We start from the raw sequence: 20,102 nt of genomic DNA on the forward strand, positions 1-20,102 counted from the left end.
GGTGTGTTGTCTCCCTGTTGCCAGGGTCAAGGATGTCACAGAGCAGCTGCAGGACATACTTTTGGGAGAGGGTAAATAGAGGTCATTATTCACATTGGTACCAATGACATAGATAAGAAGATGGTTGAAGTCCTGAAAGCAGAATTAAGGGAGTTAGGAAAGGAATTAAAAAGCAGTAATCACCCCAGTGTCATGTGATAATGGACAGAAGAATAGGAGGATTGTGCAATTGAATACATGGCTGGAGAATTGATGTAGGAAGGAGGGCATCAGGTTTATGAGGCATTGCAACTGGTTCTGAGGCTGGTGGGAACAGAACGCAATGGACAGGTTGCACCTTAGCACAACCAGGATTAATATCTTCACAGGGAGATTTGCAAGTGCTGTTGAAGAATGTTTAAACTTGATTGGCAAGGTGCTAGGAACCTGAAAGGGAGGCCAGATTGGAGGGAAGCAAAACTGATAACAGGAAGTAGAAGAGTAGTAAGCAAAATTAGGAGGCAGACAAAACAAATGCAAGCATTAAATAGGATAAGAATGCAGAATAATGTTAAAAAGGCACATTTTAAGTGCACTTCATCTGAATGCACAGAGCATGATTTGATAATGGTAGATCATTTGATGATTGAATCATAGTAGATGATTTGAACGTGCAAATAGAGGTCAATGGGTACGATTTAATTGCATTGCAGGGATGTGGTTACAGGATGACCAGGGCTGGGAGCTGAATATTCAGGGATATTCGTCATTTAGGCAGAAGGGAAAAGGAGGCAGTATAGCACGGTTAATAAGGGTTAAAATCAGTACATTAGCGAGAGAGGACCTTAGATCAAGATGTAGGATTGGTTTTGATGGAACGAAGAAATAGCAAGGGACAGCAAACATTGGTGGGAGTTGTTTACAGGCTAGCAAGCTGTAGTAACGTTGGGCACAGTATAAATTAGAGATGCATGTAATGTGTGTGATATAGTAATAATGGGTAACTTCAATTCATATAGATTAGGTAAACCTAATTTGCACTAATGATATGGAGGATGACTTTACCTGGAATGTGTACAAGATGGGTTTCTGGAGGAGTATGCTGAGGAACCAACTAGGGATCAGGGTATTTTAGATTCAGTGCTATCCAATAGAGTCATAGAGGTCTACGGCACAGAAAAAGGCCCATCGAGTCTGCGCTGGTCGAACAAGTACCTAACTATTCTAATCTCATTTTCCAGCACTAGGCTCATAGCCTTGAATGCCATGGCATCGCAAGTGCACATCCAAATACTTATGAGGATATCTGCCTTTACCACCCTTTCAGGCAGTGAGTTCTAGATTCCCACCACCCTCTGGGTGAAAAAATTCTTCCTCACATACCCTCTAAACCTCCTGCCCCTGACCTCAAATAACCCCTGGTTATTGATCCCTCCACCAAAGGGAAAAGTTTCTTCCTCCCTATCCATGCCCCTCATAATTTTATACACCTCAATCATGTCCCCCCTCAAGCTCCTCTGCTCCAGAGAAAATAACCCCAGTCTATCCAATCTCTCCTCATAACTAAAACTCTCCAGCCCAGGCAATATCCTGGTAAATCTCCTCTGCACTCTCTCTAGTGCAATCATATCCTTCCTATAAAGCGGATTCCAATACTCTAACTGTGGCCTAACCAGCATTTTATACAGTTCCAGCATAACCTCCCTGGTTTTATATTCTATACCTCAGCTAATAAAGGCAAGTACCCCATTCTAAACCACCTTATCTACCTGTCCCGCTACCTTAAGGGACCGGTGGACATGCACACCAAGGTCCCTCTGATCCTCGGTACTTCCCAGGTCCTGCCATTTATTGTGTATTCCTGTGCTTGTTTGTCCTGCCCAAGTGCAAGGGCTAATCAATAACTTTGCTGTAAAGGAGCCATTAGGGAATAGTGACCATAATATGATAGAGTTTTATATTAAGTTTGAAAGTGATATTGTTCATTCTGAAACTCTGGTCCTAAATCTGAACAAAGGAGGTTATGAAGGTATATGGGGTAGGTTGGCAATGGGGAATTGGGAAAATACATTAACATATTTGACAATAGACAGGCAAAGGGTAGTATTTAAATAAGTATTACACGATCTATAGCAAATATACATTCCTCTAAGACACAAAAACACAACAGGAAAGGTGAATCAACAGTGGAAAATAAAATAAAGATTGCATTAGATCAAAGGAAGTGGCTTATAAGATTGCCAGGAAAAGTGGTAAGCCTGAGGATTGGCACAAACTCAGAATCCAGCAAAGGGTGTCCAAAAGATTGATAAAGAAAGGGAAAAAAGAATATGAACGCAAGCTAGTGCGTAACATAAAAGGTGGACTGTAAAAGTTTCTTTAGGTGTGTGAAAAGGAAAAGGTTAGCAAGGACAAACATGGGTCCATTACAGGCAAAGACAGGAGAATTTATAATGGAGAATAGAAAAATGGCGAAGAAACTACACAATTACTTTGTGTCTATCTTCACGGAGGAAAGTACAGAAAATCTCCCAGAAATACTAGGGAACCAAGGGACCAATGAAAATGAAGAACCGAAAGAAATGAGTATCAATGAAGAGGTGGTACATGAAAAATTATTTGGATTAAATGTTGATAAATCCCCAGGATCAGATGAGCTGTATCACAGAGTATTGAAGGAGGTGGCTATAGAGATAGTGGATGCATTGGTGGTTATCATTCCACATGTAGACACATTATGGCTTTTTCAACTAAATAAAATAGGCAACAGCCATTCTCTGCTCCATTCCCTTGGCTGATGCCTTGACCAGATTCAACCTGCCCAGTTTGATTTTAAACAAAGCTTAACAGTTAACCAGTGCATTCTCAATGGCAATGCCTCTATCAACCAGAGTCCACTTACCAACCAATCAGTCCTCTTTTCTCAAGCAATATAAATTGTTGTTCCCTTTGCGTTTGGTATTATTGCAAATTGTCCTGATGAGTGCAAGACAACATGCCTTTTTTCAGCAATTAGCTACAGACCTGTTAGAGTGAAATCAGTAGTAGAGAAATGTTAGAATCTATTATGAAGGATGTGGTAACTGGACACTTGCAAAATAATGAGATTTAAATGAGCAGAGTCAACATGGATTTATGAAAGGGAAATTATATTTGACAATACTGTTGAAGATTTTTTTGAGATGTTACTCGTAGCATAGATAAAGGAGAACCAGTAGATGTGGTGTATTTGGATTTGCAGGAGGCTTTCAACAAAGTCCCACACAGTAGGTTAGTAAACAAAATTAGACCACATGGGATTAGGGTAATGTATTGCTAAGAATTAAGAATTGGTTGGCAGACAGAAAACAGAGTAGGAATAAACTGACCATTCTTAGGATGGCAGGCTGTTACTAGTGGGTATGCAATGATCAGTTCACAATCTAGAAATGATTTGGGTGTGGGGACCAAATATAATATTTCGAAATTTGCTGATGACACAAAACTAGATGGGAATGAAAGTTGTGAGGAGGATGCAAGGAGACTTCAAGTGGATTCAACTGGCTAAGTGAACGGGCAAGAACATGGCAGATGGAATAGAATGTGAATAAGTGTGAAGTTATCCACTTTGGTAGATTTTCAATGTTTCAAATTTAAGGTCCACTAATTAGTGATCAGGGAATTATATTACCCTGGACCAATACGAATAAATGGGGGAAAAAAGGCTCTTACTAATTATTATTGTAGCTTACTAAAAACACAAGCTACCAAAAGTAAAACAAGCTAACAGATGACCTTGTGCACAGCTGCATTATGCAGGCATGTGGTTGCTTCTGAATAAACAGTCCAAATCACTGGATAAACTCAAAGTAAAGCAGGAAGTTTTAGAATCCATAATGTGGGTGGAATTCAGTTGGCTTTTCTGAAGGCCAGTCAGTGAGATTAAAAAAAAAGCACTTTGCGGAAAATACTAGATATCCCCTGGAGAGGGCTTTTAATTTAGTGACATTGATATTTACAAGAACATTCAAGAGCAACTTTTAGAGTCTCCTTTTAGTCAAGGTTAGCATACACAGAAATTCTGCTGGTCTCTGTCATTCTCAGAACAAGAAACTGACATGGCTGGGTTTCGTCTCTCTCTCGATGGTTGGAGTTTGTCAATTCTCGAGGAAGGCCACGTAGTCAGTTAGTCTGGCCAACTGTTGTTCATTAGGAATCTGTGGTACTGGGGGAGGTTCTGTTTAAAAAAAAGCAAATGATTCACTTTACACATTGATGCTAATATTACCATTTATACTGTGGGGGTTCAAATGAATATAATGGACACTTTTTTTTTAGGTGTCCAGCTTAAATAGGCTAAGTTTAGCAGCAGGTGCTCAGGATAAATGGGAAAAGACAAATCAAGCACAAAAAGCAAGTTTGTTTTCTGTCTATGCACAGTATTCATTCGGTTTTCTTTATCCCAGGAAAATTAATCATTAATTAAATTACATGTGCAAAACATCTGTTTAATTGCAATCACATGGATGCAGGAAGAAAATCCATCAACACATTTAAAGCCATCTAATGGAAGACTGTTTAAAAGTCACATTGAAGTCACTAAGTAAACTTGAGAATGTGACTTTCTCATTGGATTTCTTTACAGCCAACCCATGAAATGCGACTCCAGGAAGCAAGATAAACAAAAAAAAAAATAAGCAATTTAGAGATGCAATCAGATGCAGATGTAGCTTAAAAGGTTTTTTTTAAGCTAAACCAGACGATTTCTGTCAGCTTGCTTTAGGGGAAATGATTTACATGCAAAGTATAAAGAAATCTTTCCATTCGCTGAAAGGCAACTCTTTTTACACTGCAACACTTATAAAAATGTAGAGCAACAGCACCACCTACCTGTCTTTTTGGGTACAACCATTCGTGTAGATGGATCTGCCTGCCACCCTTGTTCTAATACGGCTGCAATTAGAAAGGAAACTTGATTGAGCATCGGATAGATGGAAAAACACCATTAAAATCAGAAGTAAACAAAACAAAAAATTATGTTTTTACAAACATGTAGTGTTTAAGACATCTCTATATAATTGAATCAACCTCTACATCCTCTCAGGCAGTGCATTCCAGATCCTAACCACTCACTGCGTAATAAGTGTTTTGCCAACTACTTTAAATCGGTGTCCTCCGGTTCTGAAAACTTCCAGTTTCACCCTATCTACTCTGCCTAGACCAATGCTGCTCAAACTATTTTCCAACATGACCCCATTTTAATATGAAAACACTAACATGATCCCAAGGCATCAGCATAACCAAAACAGCAATTAAGTAGCACAGTAACATTCTTATTAAAGTTCACATTAGAGATTAACATATAGTAAATAATACATTATATAAATATGAAAATATGTTTTAAAGCACTTCATAAAAATGTTATTATTTTATGAACTCGTGTAGGTTTCAGCCAAGCTTTCCACATTTCCTGATGACCGAAGACTCAGTGAAGCCCCCTTCCTCCCCAAACCCTGCAGACCCATTGAAATGACCCCTTCCCACCACCATACACACACACATACCACTCTCCTCAACAACCCTCCCCCCCACTCAACAGCTCCCCTTCTCAAACCTCCCTCCTCGTACTCAGTCAGCAGACAATCTTCCCAACACCCCTCCCCCCCCAGTCACTCACTAGCCCCTCTCCCCTTCCCCACTTTTGGTCTAGTTGCCAGTACCTATGAAGTAGAGTTGCTGGCCTGGGGTAAGGAGCCTGTACAACAGGCAGACAGAAGCAGAAACACAGTAAATCTTGAAGCCGCCACTCATCTTCCTCACTCAGCCGCGTGACCTCCCGGTTTATCCCACACTCAGCGACTGAGTTACACTTTGCCGGCTTTTAGCTGCACCAAGTGGGTGCACAAACATCCCGGGATCGCTCGAACTCAATGCTGTAAGTGGTGTCTGAAATTAATGAGCACATGGGCTCAGCACCCACTCTGTGCTATTTGGCAGAATTGATCCAGTGGGTCCGGGGCTGACCCGTCAGTGCCTCCAAACTGAGTTGCCTCCTCTCCATAGTTGCCATTACTACTTGAAGGAGGGGGAGCTTACAACCCCAAAAGTGAATTCTATGACCGTATTAGGGGTTGTGACTCCCAGCTTGGGAACCCCTGACCTAGATCTTTCATGATTTTGAACACCTCTATCAAATCTCCTCAACCTTCTCTTCTCCAAGAACAACAACTCCATCTTCTCCAATCTATCCTTGTACCTGAAATCCTTCATGGATGAAGCCATTCTCATAATTTTTTCTGTACCCTCTCTGAAGCTTTCACCTGCTTCCTAAAGTGGTCTCCAGAATTGGACACAATACTCCAGCTGAGGCCAAATCAATGCTTTCCAAAGGTTCATCAGAACTTACTTACTTTTATACTCTATGCTTTGATTTACAAAGCCCAAAATCCTACATGTTTTTTAAATTACTTTTTCAACCTTCAATGATTTGAGCACATATACCCCTAAGTCTCTTTGTTACTGTATCCTCTTTAGAACTGTATCCTATTGTTTATATTGCCTCTCCTCATTCATCCTACCACGATGTATTCATTTCATGTTTCTCAGCATTAAATTTTATCTGCCACGTGTCCACCCCACTTGTCTATATCCTCTTGAAGTCTATCATTATCCACCTCACAGTTCACAATACTTCCAAGTTTTTGTCTCATCAGCAAATTTTGAAATTGTGCCCTGTACACCCAGACAATAAAAGCATTGGTCCCAGTACTCAGGGGGATAACACTATATACCCTCATCCTGTCCGAAAAAACAACAGTTTACCATTTCCTGTCACTTGTCCAACTTTTTATCCATGCTACCACTGTCCTTATTATCCCATGGGCCTCAACCTTGATGACAAGCTTTATGTGGCACTTTATCAAATGACTTTTGGAAGTCCATGTACACCACACCAACTGCATTATCATCATCAACCCTCTCTGTTACCTTATCAAAAACTCAAATCAATTAATTAAACACAATTACTGTTTAGTTGTATGGTATCTAGAATAAAGCTATGAGATGAATGCTGAATTTTATAACAAGTAGGCAAGGCTTTTGTTAAATATACAGATAACTGACTAAATACCAAAGCTTCTTAGATCTTTTCTCTAATGGAGAAATGCGATATGCACCTGTGGAATATAATATCCAAGTTTTGATTAACGGGGCAATGGTATTTTGTACAAGTTGATTACATATGGTTGGGTGATGGCGTCCTGACTGCATCTGGGCACTAACCTGACTTATTCAATTGACGTCACCATCTATACATTTTAGATTATTTTAGTTTATATATGAAACAGCCTAAATTTTTAAGTCATTACAGAAATGCAATTAATCTTGTAATAATAGAGAACAAGTAGAAATGAACCATGTCTCCATTAAAAGACTCTCTCTTAAGGCAGTGCATTCCATATCACTCAAATTATATTGAGCCTACAGCACAGAAATACCGACCAGTCTACGCTGGTATTTACACATTATAGCTGAGTAAAAAAACTGATCTCACTTCTGGCTCATTTGCTAATTACCTTAATTCTGATTAGCAACCCTGGTACCAGTGGAAATAGTTCAAAACCCTTCATAATTTTCAAAGTCCCAACTGAATTTCTCCTTAAACTTCCCAGTTTCTTTCATCTACCCATGTAACTGAAGTCTTTCATCCCTGGTACAATGCTAGTAAAACATCTTTGCACCCTCTCCAGCGCCTTGACATTGTTCCCAAAATATAATGCCCAGTATTGGATGCAATCCTCCAGCTGAAGCTTAACCAGCAGTTTATAAAGGTTCAGTATAACATCACTGCTTTTGAACTCAATGCCTCTATTAACAAAACTAAAGATCCTAAATGTGAACAGCCTTATCAACTTGTCCTGCCACCTTCAAAGATTTTAGTACATAATCTTCCTTTAATCTAGTCCTGTAGCCCCTTAAAATTGTATCATTTCATTCATATTGTCTCTCATTCCTTCTAAAATGTATTACTTCTCACTTCTCTGCATTAATTTCACCTCCCACATCTCTGCCCATTTTACCTACGTTCTCATGAAATCAGCTAATATCTTCCTTAATGTCTACTACATTTTCGAAGTGTATATCATTTTGAAATGATACAATTTATAAACTTTGAAATTATGCCTTTTGTACCAAAGTCCATGTTATTAACATTTAAGGAAAAATGCAGTAATGCTTACACCAAACCAAACACTGCACACCTCCCTCAAGCCTTCAACACTACTCTCTGCTTTCTGTCCCATTGTTAATTTCTCATCCACACTGCCAATGTCCCCTTAATCTCATGGGTCTTAATTTTGCTAATCAGTCTATTAAATGACACTTGATCAAACATCTTTTGAAAATCACAATATCAACCACACTACAGTCATTATCCTACTCCTGCTGACTAGATACTTTCCATTTGTTCACTGGGGACCAAATATTACAGATAATTTTCCCCAAAACGTCACTTGGGGTAAATATTGGTCTGAGGCTGCTTTCAACCAAAAAGTCGAATGAAAATCAAATCATGGACCTCATCAGTATCTTCTGTGCTGATCATGCCTCCTCAGACAGGATGTGTGCTTGTGCAAAAGACCACTGCCAGACAACTTCCCTCGCTTGCAGTGTTCCTTACTAAGTCCAAGGAGGGAGGATTAGACGAAGCTAGTTTGGTCATGATTTCTCTCAAGTCCTACTCCTCCTGGCTGTACAAGAACTTTCCTTTCTTGATGGCCATGGGGGAAGAGGAAAAGAAGAAAGTGTGGAGCAAGGGAAGCAGTGAAGGCTCACATTGGGAAGAGTGGGGGCAGGAAGTGGGCAAGGGGGTTGGGAGTGAGTGGGAGAGGGAGATAGCCTGCGAGAGAGAGGGAGTAAGGGAGTGAAGCAGCAAGAAAGGTGGACCGTAATGTAAGGCCGCCCATCTGATTGAGAGGTTAAGATTTATAAAAGCAACTAGAAAATAAAATCTGTAGACATCCAATTAGATATTGTGACAATAAGGGCAAGTCAAGCTGTTAAGAGAATACATGGCTTCAAATCTTAAGGACTTCTGCAGGATTAGAGCTAGAAAACAAAATGCATATAAATACCCAAGCCTGGAAATTATGCTGTGTAATTACTGTATGAACAATTAATATTCATCTGAAATTACTGTAACAGCTTTTCTTTTACACGAAGACGCTAAACTGTTCATTACTTAACACATCTTAACCTGATTAAGGAACTAAATTTACAGGTGTTGAATAATTTGTACATTACCACGCAGAATTTCCAGACTCTCCTGTCTCTCTGAGTGGATATGACAAGCTGTTCGTGACAACATTTGATGTAACACCACATTTGGCATGAGGTACTGTAGTTTTTATAAAAGTCTCAAACTCTATAAACCCAGAGACCATTTATCTGGCACAACTGACTTTCACGGTCTCACAATCTACCTCACAGTACTCTACTGCACAACTAATTTGCATAGTTGAAAGTCAACAACTCAAAGGGTAGTTACATTTCACACACTGGAGTTGAAAACCTGCTCCAATCCCCATATATAGTGAATCCCCCACTATAAATATCCTGGGGATATTGACCAGAAACTGAACTGGATTAGCCATATAAATCTGGCTACAAGAGCAGGTCAAGAAGCTAGGAATCCTGTGGCGAGTAACTCACCACCTGACTTCCCAAAGCCTGTCCACTATCCCAAGGCACAGGTCGGGAGTATGATGGAATATTCCCCACTTGCCTGGATGAGTGCAACTCCAACAACACAAGTTTGACACCATCCAGGACAAAGCAACCTGCTTGTTTGGCACTCCATCCACAAACATTCACTCCCTCTATCACACCGGCAGCAGTGTGTACCATCTATAAGTTGCACTCCAGGAATTCACCAAAACTCCTTAGGCAGCACCTTCCAAACCCTTGACTGCCATCATCTAGAAGGACAAGGGCAGCAGACACATGGGAACACCACCACCTGAAAGTTCCCCTCTAAGCCACTCACAATCTTGACTTGGAAATATCACAGAATTTTAACGGCACAGAAGGAGGCCATTCGAACCATCGTGTCTGCACCGACTCTCCAAATGAGTATTATGACCTAGTGCGATTGCCCTGCCTTTTCCCCATACCCTTTAACATTGTTTCTATTCAAATAATCATCCAAAGCCCTCTTGGATGCCTCGAGTGAACCTGCCTACACCACAGTTCCAGGCAGTGCATTCCAGACTTGAACCACTTATTGCACGAAGAAGTTTTTTTCTCACACTACATTTGCTTCTTTTACAACTCGCTTTAAATCTGTGCCCTCGTTCTTGATCCTTTTACAAGTGGGAGCAGCTTCTCCCTATCTACTCTGTCCAGCCCCCTCATGATTTCGAACATCTCTTTCAAACCTCCTCTTAGCCTTCTTCTCTCCAAGGAGAACAGTCCCAACCTGTCCAATCTATCCTCATAGCTGAAGTTTCTCATCCCTGGAACCATTCCTGTAAACCTCTTCTGCCCTCTCTCCAATGTGTTCACATCCTTCCTTTAGTGTGGTGCCCAGAACTGTACGCAATACTCCAGCTGAGGTCTAATGAGTGTCTTATATGCTCTTGTACTCTATGCCCCGATTAACAAAGCCCAGGATGCTATTTGCTATATTAATGCTTTATTTTTATATCGTCGTCCTTCACTGTCATTGGGTCTCTCCCTAACAGCAGTGCTTGTCCCTATACCACAAGGACCGTAGGGGTTCATGAAGGCAGCTCACCACCACCTTCTCAGGGGTAATTAGGGATGGACAATAAATACTGGCCTAGCCAGCAACGCCCACATCCCATGAATGAATTTTTAAAAATCTTGAACAGTGGATTGAAAGCTGAGCAGTAGTTGATTCTCATTTAATTTGATTAAGTAAGTCAGACTAAGGTGTAGCTGGAGACAGTGAGACTGAGTGCCTAAATAAGGAAATTTGGTGCAGTGAGGGAAGCTGGTGCTGTTCTGGTCTTTTACAAAAAGGGAGTAGTCCAAGAGTTGGAGTCAGTAACAGTGGGACCCGAGAGCTGAAGCCCTGAGGCATTAAGTAGGTGTGCAGGTTAAACTCTATAAAATCCAGCTGGTCCACTCATGTCCTTCTCATCTGCCATCCTTACCTGGTCTGGTCTATATGTGACTCCAGACCCACAGTAATGTGGTTGACTCTTAAGCCCTATGAAATGAGAAGACGGTGGCATAGTGGTATTGTCACTGGGCTAATATTCCAGAGACCTCTGGGGACCTGGGTTCAAATCCCACCACAGCAGATGGTGGAAATTTGAATTCAATGAAAATCCAAAATTAAAAGTCTGATAAAGACCACAAAACTGTTGTCAATTGCCATCCTTTAGGTAAGAAAATATGCTGTCCTCACCTTGTCTGCCTACATGTGACCCACAACAATCTGAACAAGGACATCCCATAAAAGAATTATAGAGGCAGGTAATTGATGGCTTTTAAGTTTTCCCCCCTTTAAATTTGGGCAGTAATTTAATTCATACCAAGATTATTATATTAAATGTATACATAACTAGTTAAACTCCATAATATAATTATAGATTGTTGAGTGACATCCTAATTTTGAAACCCAATTAGCTAAACACAAAAAATCAAGATGGTAGACCAAGTGATTTGTTGCAGTTGTACGTAGTATGTGGGAATGCTGATACCCGTGTGATCCAGGGCAACCGCGTTTGCAGTGTCAGTAGCCTGAGGAACTTTGACTCAGAGCTGATGAGCTGGAGTCTGAGCTTTGAACGTTATAATCCATCAGGGAGGGGGAAAGTTACCTGGACACTTTGTTCCAAGAGCCAGTCACACCCATTAGACCAGGTACTTCAGGTTTGTCTCATGGTCAGGGAAAGAAGGGTGTAAGTGTAAGAGAGCAGGTATGGGGATTAAATGGTAGCAATGGAGGAGCCTCAGTCCTTGCAATTGTCCATCAGGGTTAAGGTTCTTCCAGTTTGTGTGGACAAAAGCAGGATCTGTACAGAGGATGAACAAACTAGCCATGGCACTCTGGTGCAGGGGGCTATTCAGGTGGGGAGGGCAAAAAGGCAATGAAGTTGTAGCAGGGGGCAGTACACTTAGAGGGATAGACACTGTTCTCTGCAGCTGAAAGGGTGAGTCCTGAAGGCTATGTTGTCTAAGTCACAATGCAAACTGGCATAGGGTAAGTAAGACCAGAGAACTGAATGCATGGCTCAAAGTTTGCTGTGGGTTTTGATTCATGGGACACTGGCACCAGTACTGGGGAACCACAGAGCTATATGTATTTTTTTTTCTGTATTTCTCTCCCCCCCATCCCGGGCAACAGGGCCATCTGTCACGTTCTTATGTTTTGCTTTCACATAGCGCTGACCCTTGTTCTGCTATTAATATATTCTGCTTTATTACCATTATGCCACTATCAGCACCTTCTTTAGTCCTTAACACTCCCTTTATTCTGTGCCCACGACATTTTTGACAAATTTCACCAGAGCTCCCACCCATCCCTGACCACCTATTTTGCTACACTCCCCCTTAAACGGTATAAAATCTATCAAATTTCAGTCTTTCTTTAGCTCTGAAGAAGAGTCATACAGACTCAAAAGTGTTAACTCTGTTTCTCTCTCCACAGATGCTGCCCGGCCTGCTGAGCTTTTCCAGCATTTTCTGTTTTTATTTCAGATTTCCATCCACTGCAGTATTTTGCTTTTATTTTAACGTTTAGTTCACTGCCACTTCTCTTCCAGGAAAACATACCTTGAAGTACTGCTCTGCTCTCCTACAGGATTTCCATTTGTCTCTTTCACCATCTTCACCTTCATTGCTTTCGATTTCCCTCCTGATATTTGACTAGATGTTTACAAAAACTCGCTTTCACAACTTTGTCTTTCTAAATTTGGGCTGTGTGTAATTTAGGAGGAGTGTGCTGGGACTATTTTGAGCCATACATTGAGCCGTATTGGTGGCAACAATCTGAGGTGCGAAGAGTATATTGGTAAATATTAATATTTATTGACCTAATTGGAGTATTCTTCCATACCATATTCATGCTGGTACTTAAAATAAATCTTGTCAAAACCATAAATTGTTTTTTAATTTTTTATGGGATGTGAGCGGCACTGGCTAGGTCGGCATTTGTTGCTCATCCCTAATTGCCCTTGAGATGGTCATGGTGAGTTACCAACTTGAACCGCTGCACTCACTGTCCTGCTTAACATCCATTATTTTAACGATCCCTCCTAATATCTCTGTACTGGTGTTCATTTTTTCTTCATGTCTCCATTTTAGCATATTAAAGACACTATATAAATGGAAGTAGATAATCTGCCAGAGTCTGCAAACATTCATTTCTTTGTAGTTACAGGATGTTGCCAATGCATAATTATGCTAATGCATAAATGGTGTCCAACCTCCAAAAATCAGATTGGAGTTTTCAGGTATGTTGCAAGCATGTCTGACCTCAGCTAGCTCCTGATTTTGATGTAGGCGTGGTTGCCTCAAGTATTTCAATATTGCAGTATTTTTGTGACTCAATTTTTCTGCAGGGGCTGGTTGTAATCATGTTAGTTGCTGATGACTGCAGCAGTCATTGGTGTCTGATGTGAAGTTGATGATTTGTGAGACAAACGTGATTTTCATGCATTTGTTGTTGATCGCTGTACTGTTACTTTACAAAGGCTGCGAAGAGGTTTGTTATGTTCTGGAGATTTTCCTGTTTGTAAGCTAGAAGTGTGCAGTTGTTTGAAAGATAAGTGTTCAGATAAGTTTTTCTCTAAATTTGGCCTTTGTTTGGAATTGTCTGAGTTTGAAGAGCTTGCTGCCTATTTGAGTCTTGACGTAAAATCTAGCGCTTTGTCTTTTGTTACATCCTCAAGAATGTCTAAACAGAATCACTAGGTGCTGAAATATAACTTTGGGTGACACTGTTCAAGATAAAGAATGGGTCAGGGAAGTTACCATCAGCAATTATGGCTGCTCATGATCCCATTATGTGATTGGATAGAACTTTAATCCATAAAAATGTCATCCCCCTCTAGTGTTACATTATTTATATGTACTGTACTTCTACTGTATTCATTCAAAGTTTTGGAATAACCTTCTAAAGTATGTTACAATGCACAGAGATTGTCATATTCCTTATATTAGTCAGTAATAAGCTGAATATTTCTGTCCGTCTGAATGGTAGAGCAGGCACGAAGGGCCAAATGGCCTACTTCTGCTCATATTTCATATGTTCACGTATGTTCACAGCCATAGTGACTGCCTCCATCTCTGACTTATCCCACGTGGATTCCAACTCAAGTTCCATCCCTCACTCCACCCAGGATTGCAGGTATCTCCAGGACATACAGCGTTTCTTGGACTGCTGTTCTCGCCACATCCTGAGATACACACTGAGTGCCATGCACTGCCATATTTACACACTCAACCTCTCTCTCCAGCAGCACCAAGTCACTCTATCTCAAAACTGTCTTTGTCCCCAGCTCCATTTCATTTCTCATCTCATCCGACAACTTAACAAGGAACTTTATTTTTTTTCAGGTGTAAAGGAACACAGGTTCCAACAACATATTGATACCAATACCCATCCGGAACTCTCCAGCCCTTCCATCCCTCTGACCCCAACTCTTCCTCTAATCTCAGCCCTTGCTGTGTATTCACTGTAACCTCTGACCTTCCTCTCTCTGATGCTGAGCATTCTGAACTCTGCAAAAGGCTCAGTTTCATCCTATCACCCCCCTCACTTCAATGAATTTCGGGCTTGGCACGATGCTGAACTCTCCTGTCGCCTTTGTCTCAGTGCTCACTTCTTTGGGCAGGAGTCCTTCCCCCCATTCACCTCCCTCCAGTATTCCCCTCTACCTGGACTCCTCCTTCTGGCCTATTTCCTGCTCTTGATCTTTTCATTGAGAACTGTCAGTGTGACATCAGCCATCTTAATTTCTCTGCTCCTCTCACCATTCCAACCTGTCTCCCACTGAACTTGCTGCACTCCGTTCCCTCAGGTCCAAGCCTGACTTTGCTATCAAACCTGCCGACAAGGGTGGTTCTGTTGTTGGCTGGCATACAGACTTCTACCTTGCAGCGGCTGAGCACCAACTTCAGACACTTCTTCCTACCTCTCCCTGGACCCCACCGCCAAACATCAAGCCTTTGTTTCCAGGACTATCACTGACCTCGTCTCCTCTGGAGATCTTCCCTCCACAACTTCCAACCTGTCTCCCAACTCTGCACAGCCTGCTTCTAACTCCTTCCCAAAGTCCACAAACAGGACTACCCCGGTAGACCTATCATATCAGCATGTTCCTGCCCCACGGAACTCATTTCTTCCTATCTTGACTCCATTCTCCCTACCTTGCCCAGTCTCTTCCCTACATTCACGATTCCTCTGATGCCTTACATCACATCAACTATTTCCACTTTCCTGCCCTAACCGCCTCCTCTTTACTATGGTCATCCAATCCCTCTATACTTCCACTGCCCACCAGGATGTCTAAGGGCTTTCTATTTATTCCTAGAACAGATCCCGAACAATCCCCATTCACCAGCACTCTACTCCACCTGGCTGAACTTGTTCTCTCACTAAGAAATTTCTCCTTTAACTTGTCCACTCAGAGAGCAATTTCTCTTTAACTTGTCTCATTTCCTCCAAACAAAAGATGTGGCGATGGGGTACCTGTATAGGCCCCAGTTAGGCCTTTTTTTGTGGGGCATTCCTTCTTCCAGTCCTACTCAGGCCCCCTCCCACAACTCTTTTTCCAGTACATCGATGACTGGTGCTGCTTTGTGATCTCATCTGGGGCCTGGAAAAATTTATCGATTTTGCTTTGAATTTCCACCCCTCTCTCCCCTTCACACAGTCCATCTCCAACATTTCCCTTCCCTTCTCTGACCTCTGTCTCCATTTCTAGTGAAAGGCTGTCTACCAATATTCATTACAAGCCCACCAACTCCAGCTCCTCACACCCTGCTTCTTGGAAGAACTCCATCCTATTCTTCCAGTTCCTCTGCCTCTGTCACATCTGTTCCTGATACCTTCCAAAATGGTGCTTCTGACATGCCTTCCTTCTTCCTTAACTGGAGGCTCCCCCTCCACTGCAGTTGACAGGGCCTTCAACCATGTCCAACCCATCTCCCACACCTCTGTCCTCGCCCCTTCCCCTCCCTCCCAGAACCACGATAGGGTCTCCCTTGTCCTCACTTTTCATCCAACCAACATCTACATTCAAAGGATCATCCTCCTTCATTTCCGCCAACTCCAGCACGAAGCCACCACCAAACAGACACATCTTCCTCCTCATGTCGTTTCCCCCCCCCCCTCCTCATCAGCATTCTGTGGGGACCATTCCCTATGTGGCATCCTGCTCCACTCCTCCATCATCTCCCAACTCTTCACCCCCTTCACACAGCACCTTCCCATGCAATCACAGGTGCAATCCCTGCCTCTTTACCTACTCCCTACTCACCATCCAAGGCCTCAAACACTCCTTTCAGGTAAAACAGCGCCTCACTTGCACATCCTTTAATTTGGTCTACTGTATTTGCTGTTCCCAATACAGTCTCCTCTGCAGGGACTACTGGGTGACTGTTTTGCAGAATACCTTCACTCAGGCCACAAACCTGACCCAGACCTTCCTGTCACTTGTCATTTCAACACACCATCCTGCTCTCATGCCCACAAGTCCATCCTTGGCCTGCTGCGATGTTCTAGTGAAGCCCAACGCAAACTGGAGGAACAGCACCTCACCTTCCAAATAGGCACTTTACAGCCTTCCGTACTTAACATTGAGTTCAACAACTCCAGACCTTGAACTCTCTCTTCCATCTTTACCCTCTTTAAATCCAATTTAAAAAATGTTATTGTTTATTTATTTTTCCCCACCCCACCACCACATGGCCATCTGTCGCTTGTTTTTGTTTTGTTTTCACAGATCACTGACCCTTGTTCTGCTATTTACACATTCTGCTGTATTACCTTTATGCTACTATCAGCACCTTCTTTAGTCTTTAACACTGCCATTAACGTTCCCTTTGTCCTGTATCTATGACAGCTTTGTCAAATCTCTCCTGAGCTCACACCTATCCCTGACCTTGTATTTTGCTCCATCTGCTCCACCCTCTCTTAAAAAGTATAAAGTCCATCATATTTCCACCTCTGTTTAGCTCCGAAGAAGAATAACGCAGATTGGGAAAGTTAATCTGTCTCTCTCTCCACAGATGCTACCAGATCTGCTGAGCTTTTCCAGCATTTTCCAGCATTTTATTTCAGAGCATTCTATCAACGATAAAAAGCAAAATACTTTGGATGCTGGAAATCTGAAACAAAAACAGAAAATGCTGGTGAAGCTAGATAGAAGATCAGTGATAGGTGAGGGCTAAGGAGAGAGTGACAAAGATGTCATGAACAAAAGGACAAAGTGAGTGTTAATGGTAGTAGTAAAGGCTAAAAAAGGTGCTGATAGTAGTGATAAGGGCTAAATAAAAAAAAAGGTGCTGATAGTAGTGGTAAGTGCTAAAAAAGGTGCTGATAGTTGTATTTATCAATGGGTTACCTTCACCTGAACTACAGTGTACTGGCAAATCACCTGATTTGGACTGCAGAGATGGCTTTAGACTAAATAGTGGAGGAAGGAGGGCTCACTTGAAGAGAGATTTGGGGAAGATTTGGAAAGTTAAAGGGAAGAGAAAAAGCAATAGTACAGAATAATAGTCTGAGAAATGATGGCGCGTGTGTGACAGGAAGAGACAGAGCATATAAGCATAAGAGCGCATCAGCAAATATGGTCAGAGCGGGGATAAATCGTAAAAAGATGGTATTAAAGACTCTTTATCTCAATGCATGCAGCATTCGTAACACAATGCATGACTTGATAGCATAAATGGAAATAAATGATTATATGATAGCCATTACAGAGACATGGCTGCAAAGTGACCACAGCTGAGATGTGAATATTCAATGGTATTTTACATTTCAGAAGAAATGAGGGAAAGGAAAAGGAGGTGAGGTAGCTCTGTTAATCAAGGACGAGATAAGTACAGTGGTGGGAAATGATCTAGGTTCACAGGATCAAAACGTAGAATCGGTTTGAGTGAAGATAAGAAATAGCAAAGCAGTGGGAGTGGTTTATAGGCCTTCTGACAGTAGCGAGTCTGTAGGACAGAGTGTAAAACAAGAAATAAAGGGGGCTTGTAGGAGAGGTACTGCAATATGCATGGGAGATTTTAATCTTCATATAGATTATATAAATCAAATCAACAAAAAGTAGTCCTGGAGAACGTATTCAGGACAGTTTCTTAGAACAACACATTCTGGAACCAACCAAGGAACATGCTATTTTGGACCTGGTAATGGGTAATGAAACAGGATTAATAAATGATTACATAGAAAAGGATCCCCCTGCTAAGAGTGATCATAACATGATGGAATTTTACATTCAAATCGAAGGACAGAAATCTGGGTCTGAAACTAGTGCTTTAAACTTAAGTAAATACAATTACAAGGGTATGGTGACGGATTAGGCTAAAGTGCACTGGGAAAATAGGTTAAAAGGTAAGACAGTCGAGAAGCAATGGCAGACATTTAAAGAAGATATTTCATAACTCTCAACAAAAATATTCAATTGAGAAAGACTCTACAAGAAGGACACACTATGTCCAACTAAGGAAATTAAGGATGGTATAAAATAAAAGAAAATACGTAAAAATACTGCAAGGATTAAACGGAAAATTTTAGAAGCCCGCAAAGAATGACTAAAAAAGAGGGAGAAATTACAGTATGAGAGAAAATTAGCAATGACTATAAAAACAGACACAAGTTTCTGTAAGTATATAAAAAGGAAAAAAGAGTAGCAACAGTGAGCACCCGCTCCTCAAAGGTTGAAATTGGGGAATTAATCAGAAAATGGTAGAGATTTGGAACAAGTATTTCGTATCAATCTTCGCAGTAGAAGAATAGCAGAAAATTAGGGGGGAAACTGGAGGGAGGAACTTAAAACAATCATTAGAGAAAAAGTACTAGGGACTAAAGGCTGACAACTCATTTGGATCTGATGGCCTACATGCTAGGGCTGCAGAGATGTTAGATGCATTGGTTGTAATCTTCCAAAATTTTCTAGAATCTGGAAAGATGCCTGCAAATTTGAAAACCCAAATGTAACACCACTATTCAAGAAAGAAAGAAGACAGAAAGCAAAAAATTATGTTAGGCCAGTTAGCTTAACATCTGTCATTAGGAAAATGCTAGAATCCATTATTAAGGAGGTAGTAACAGGCCATTTAGAAAATCATAATACAATCAGGCAGAGTCAACATGATTTTGTGAAAGAGAAATGATGTCTGACAAATTTATTAGTGTTCTTTGAGGCTGTAACAAGCAGGGTTGATAAAGGGAAACCAGTAGATGTAGTGTATTTGCATTTCCAAAAGGCATTTGATAAAATGCCACATAAAAGGTTACTCCAGAATATAAGAGGTCATGGTGTTGGGGATGATATATTAACATAGATCGAGAATTGGCTAACTGAGGAAACAGAGAGTCATGGTAAACTGGTCATTTTCAGGCTGACAAACTGTTACTTGTGGAATGCCACAAGGTTCAATGCTGGTGCCTTATCTATTTATGATCTATATTAATAACTTGGATGAAGGGACTGACTGTATTTTAGCCAAATTTGCTGATAATACAAAGATAGGTAGGAAACCATGTTGTGAGGAAGATACAAAGAGTCTCCAAAGGGACATAGATAGCTTAAGTGAGTGGGCAAAAATTTAGCAGATGGAGCATAATGTGGGAAAATGTGAGCTTGTCCACTTTGGGAGGGAGGCTAGAAAAGCAAAATATTATTTAAATGGAAAGAGACTGCAGAATGTTGCGTACAGAGAAATCTGGATGCCCCTGTACATCAATCTCAATTAGCATGCAGGTACAGCAAGAAATTGGGAAGGCAATTGGAATGTTATTGTCAGGGGGAGGTGGTACAGTATTAAAAACAAGGAAGTTTTGCTATAACTATATAGGACATTGGTGAAACTGCACCTGGAGTAGTGTACAGTTTTGGTCTCCTTACCTAAGGAAGCATATACTTGAATTGGAAACGGTT

At 41.2% G+C, this 20,102-nt stretch overlaps 1 protein-coding gene across 3 annotated transcripts in view; it reads right to left on the reverse strand.

Annotated features, from left to right (window-relative positions):
• Positions 1-3,926: 3,926 nt before the first annotated feature.
• cops8 (COP9 signalosome subunit 8) overlaps positions 3,927-20,102 on the reverse strand; it is a 99,457-nt gene continuing 83,281 nt past the window's right edge. For all 3 annotated transcript variants that reach the window (XM_041200070.1, XM_041200069.1, XM_041200068.1), the window contains 2 exons: positions 4,849-4,911; positions 3,927-4,195 (listed from right to left, as the gene is read on the reverse strand). In XM_041200070.1, coding sequence (XP_041056004.1) covers positions 4,116-4,195; positions 4,849-4,911 — 143 coding nt within the window. In that variant the 3' untranslated portion in view covers positions 3,927-4,115. The remainder of the gene's footprint in view (positions 4,196-4,848; positions 4,912-20,102) is intronic.

Source organism: Carcharodon carcharias, chromosome 12, assembly GCF_017639515.1.
Source record: "Carcharodon carcharias isolate sCarCar2 chromosome 12, sCarCar2.pri, whole genome shotgun sequence".
In the NCBI taxonomy this organism is placed as follows: domain Eukaryota; kingdom Metazoa; phylum Chordata; class Chondrichthyes; order Lamniformes; family Lamnidae; genus Carcharodon; species Carcharodon carcharias.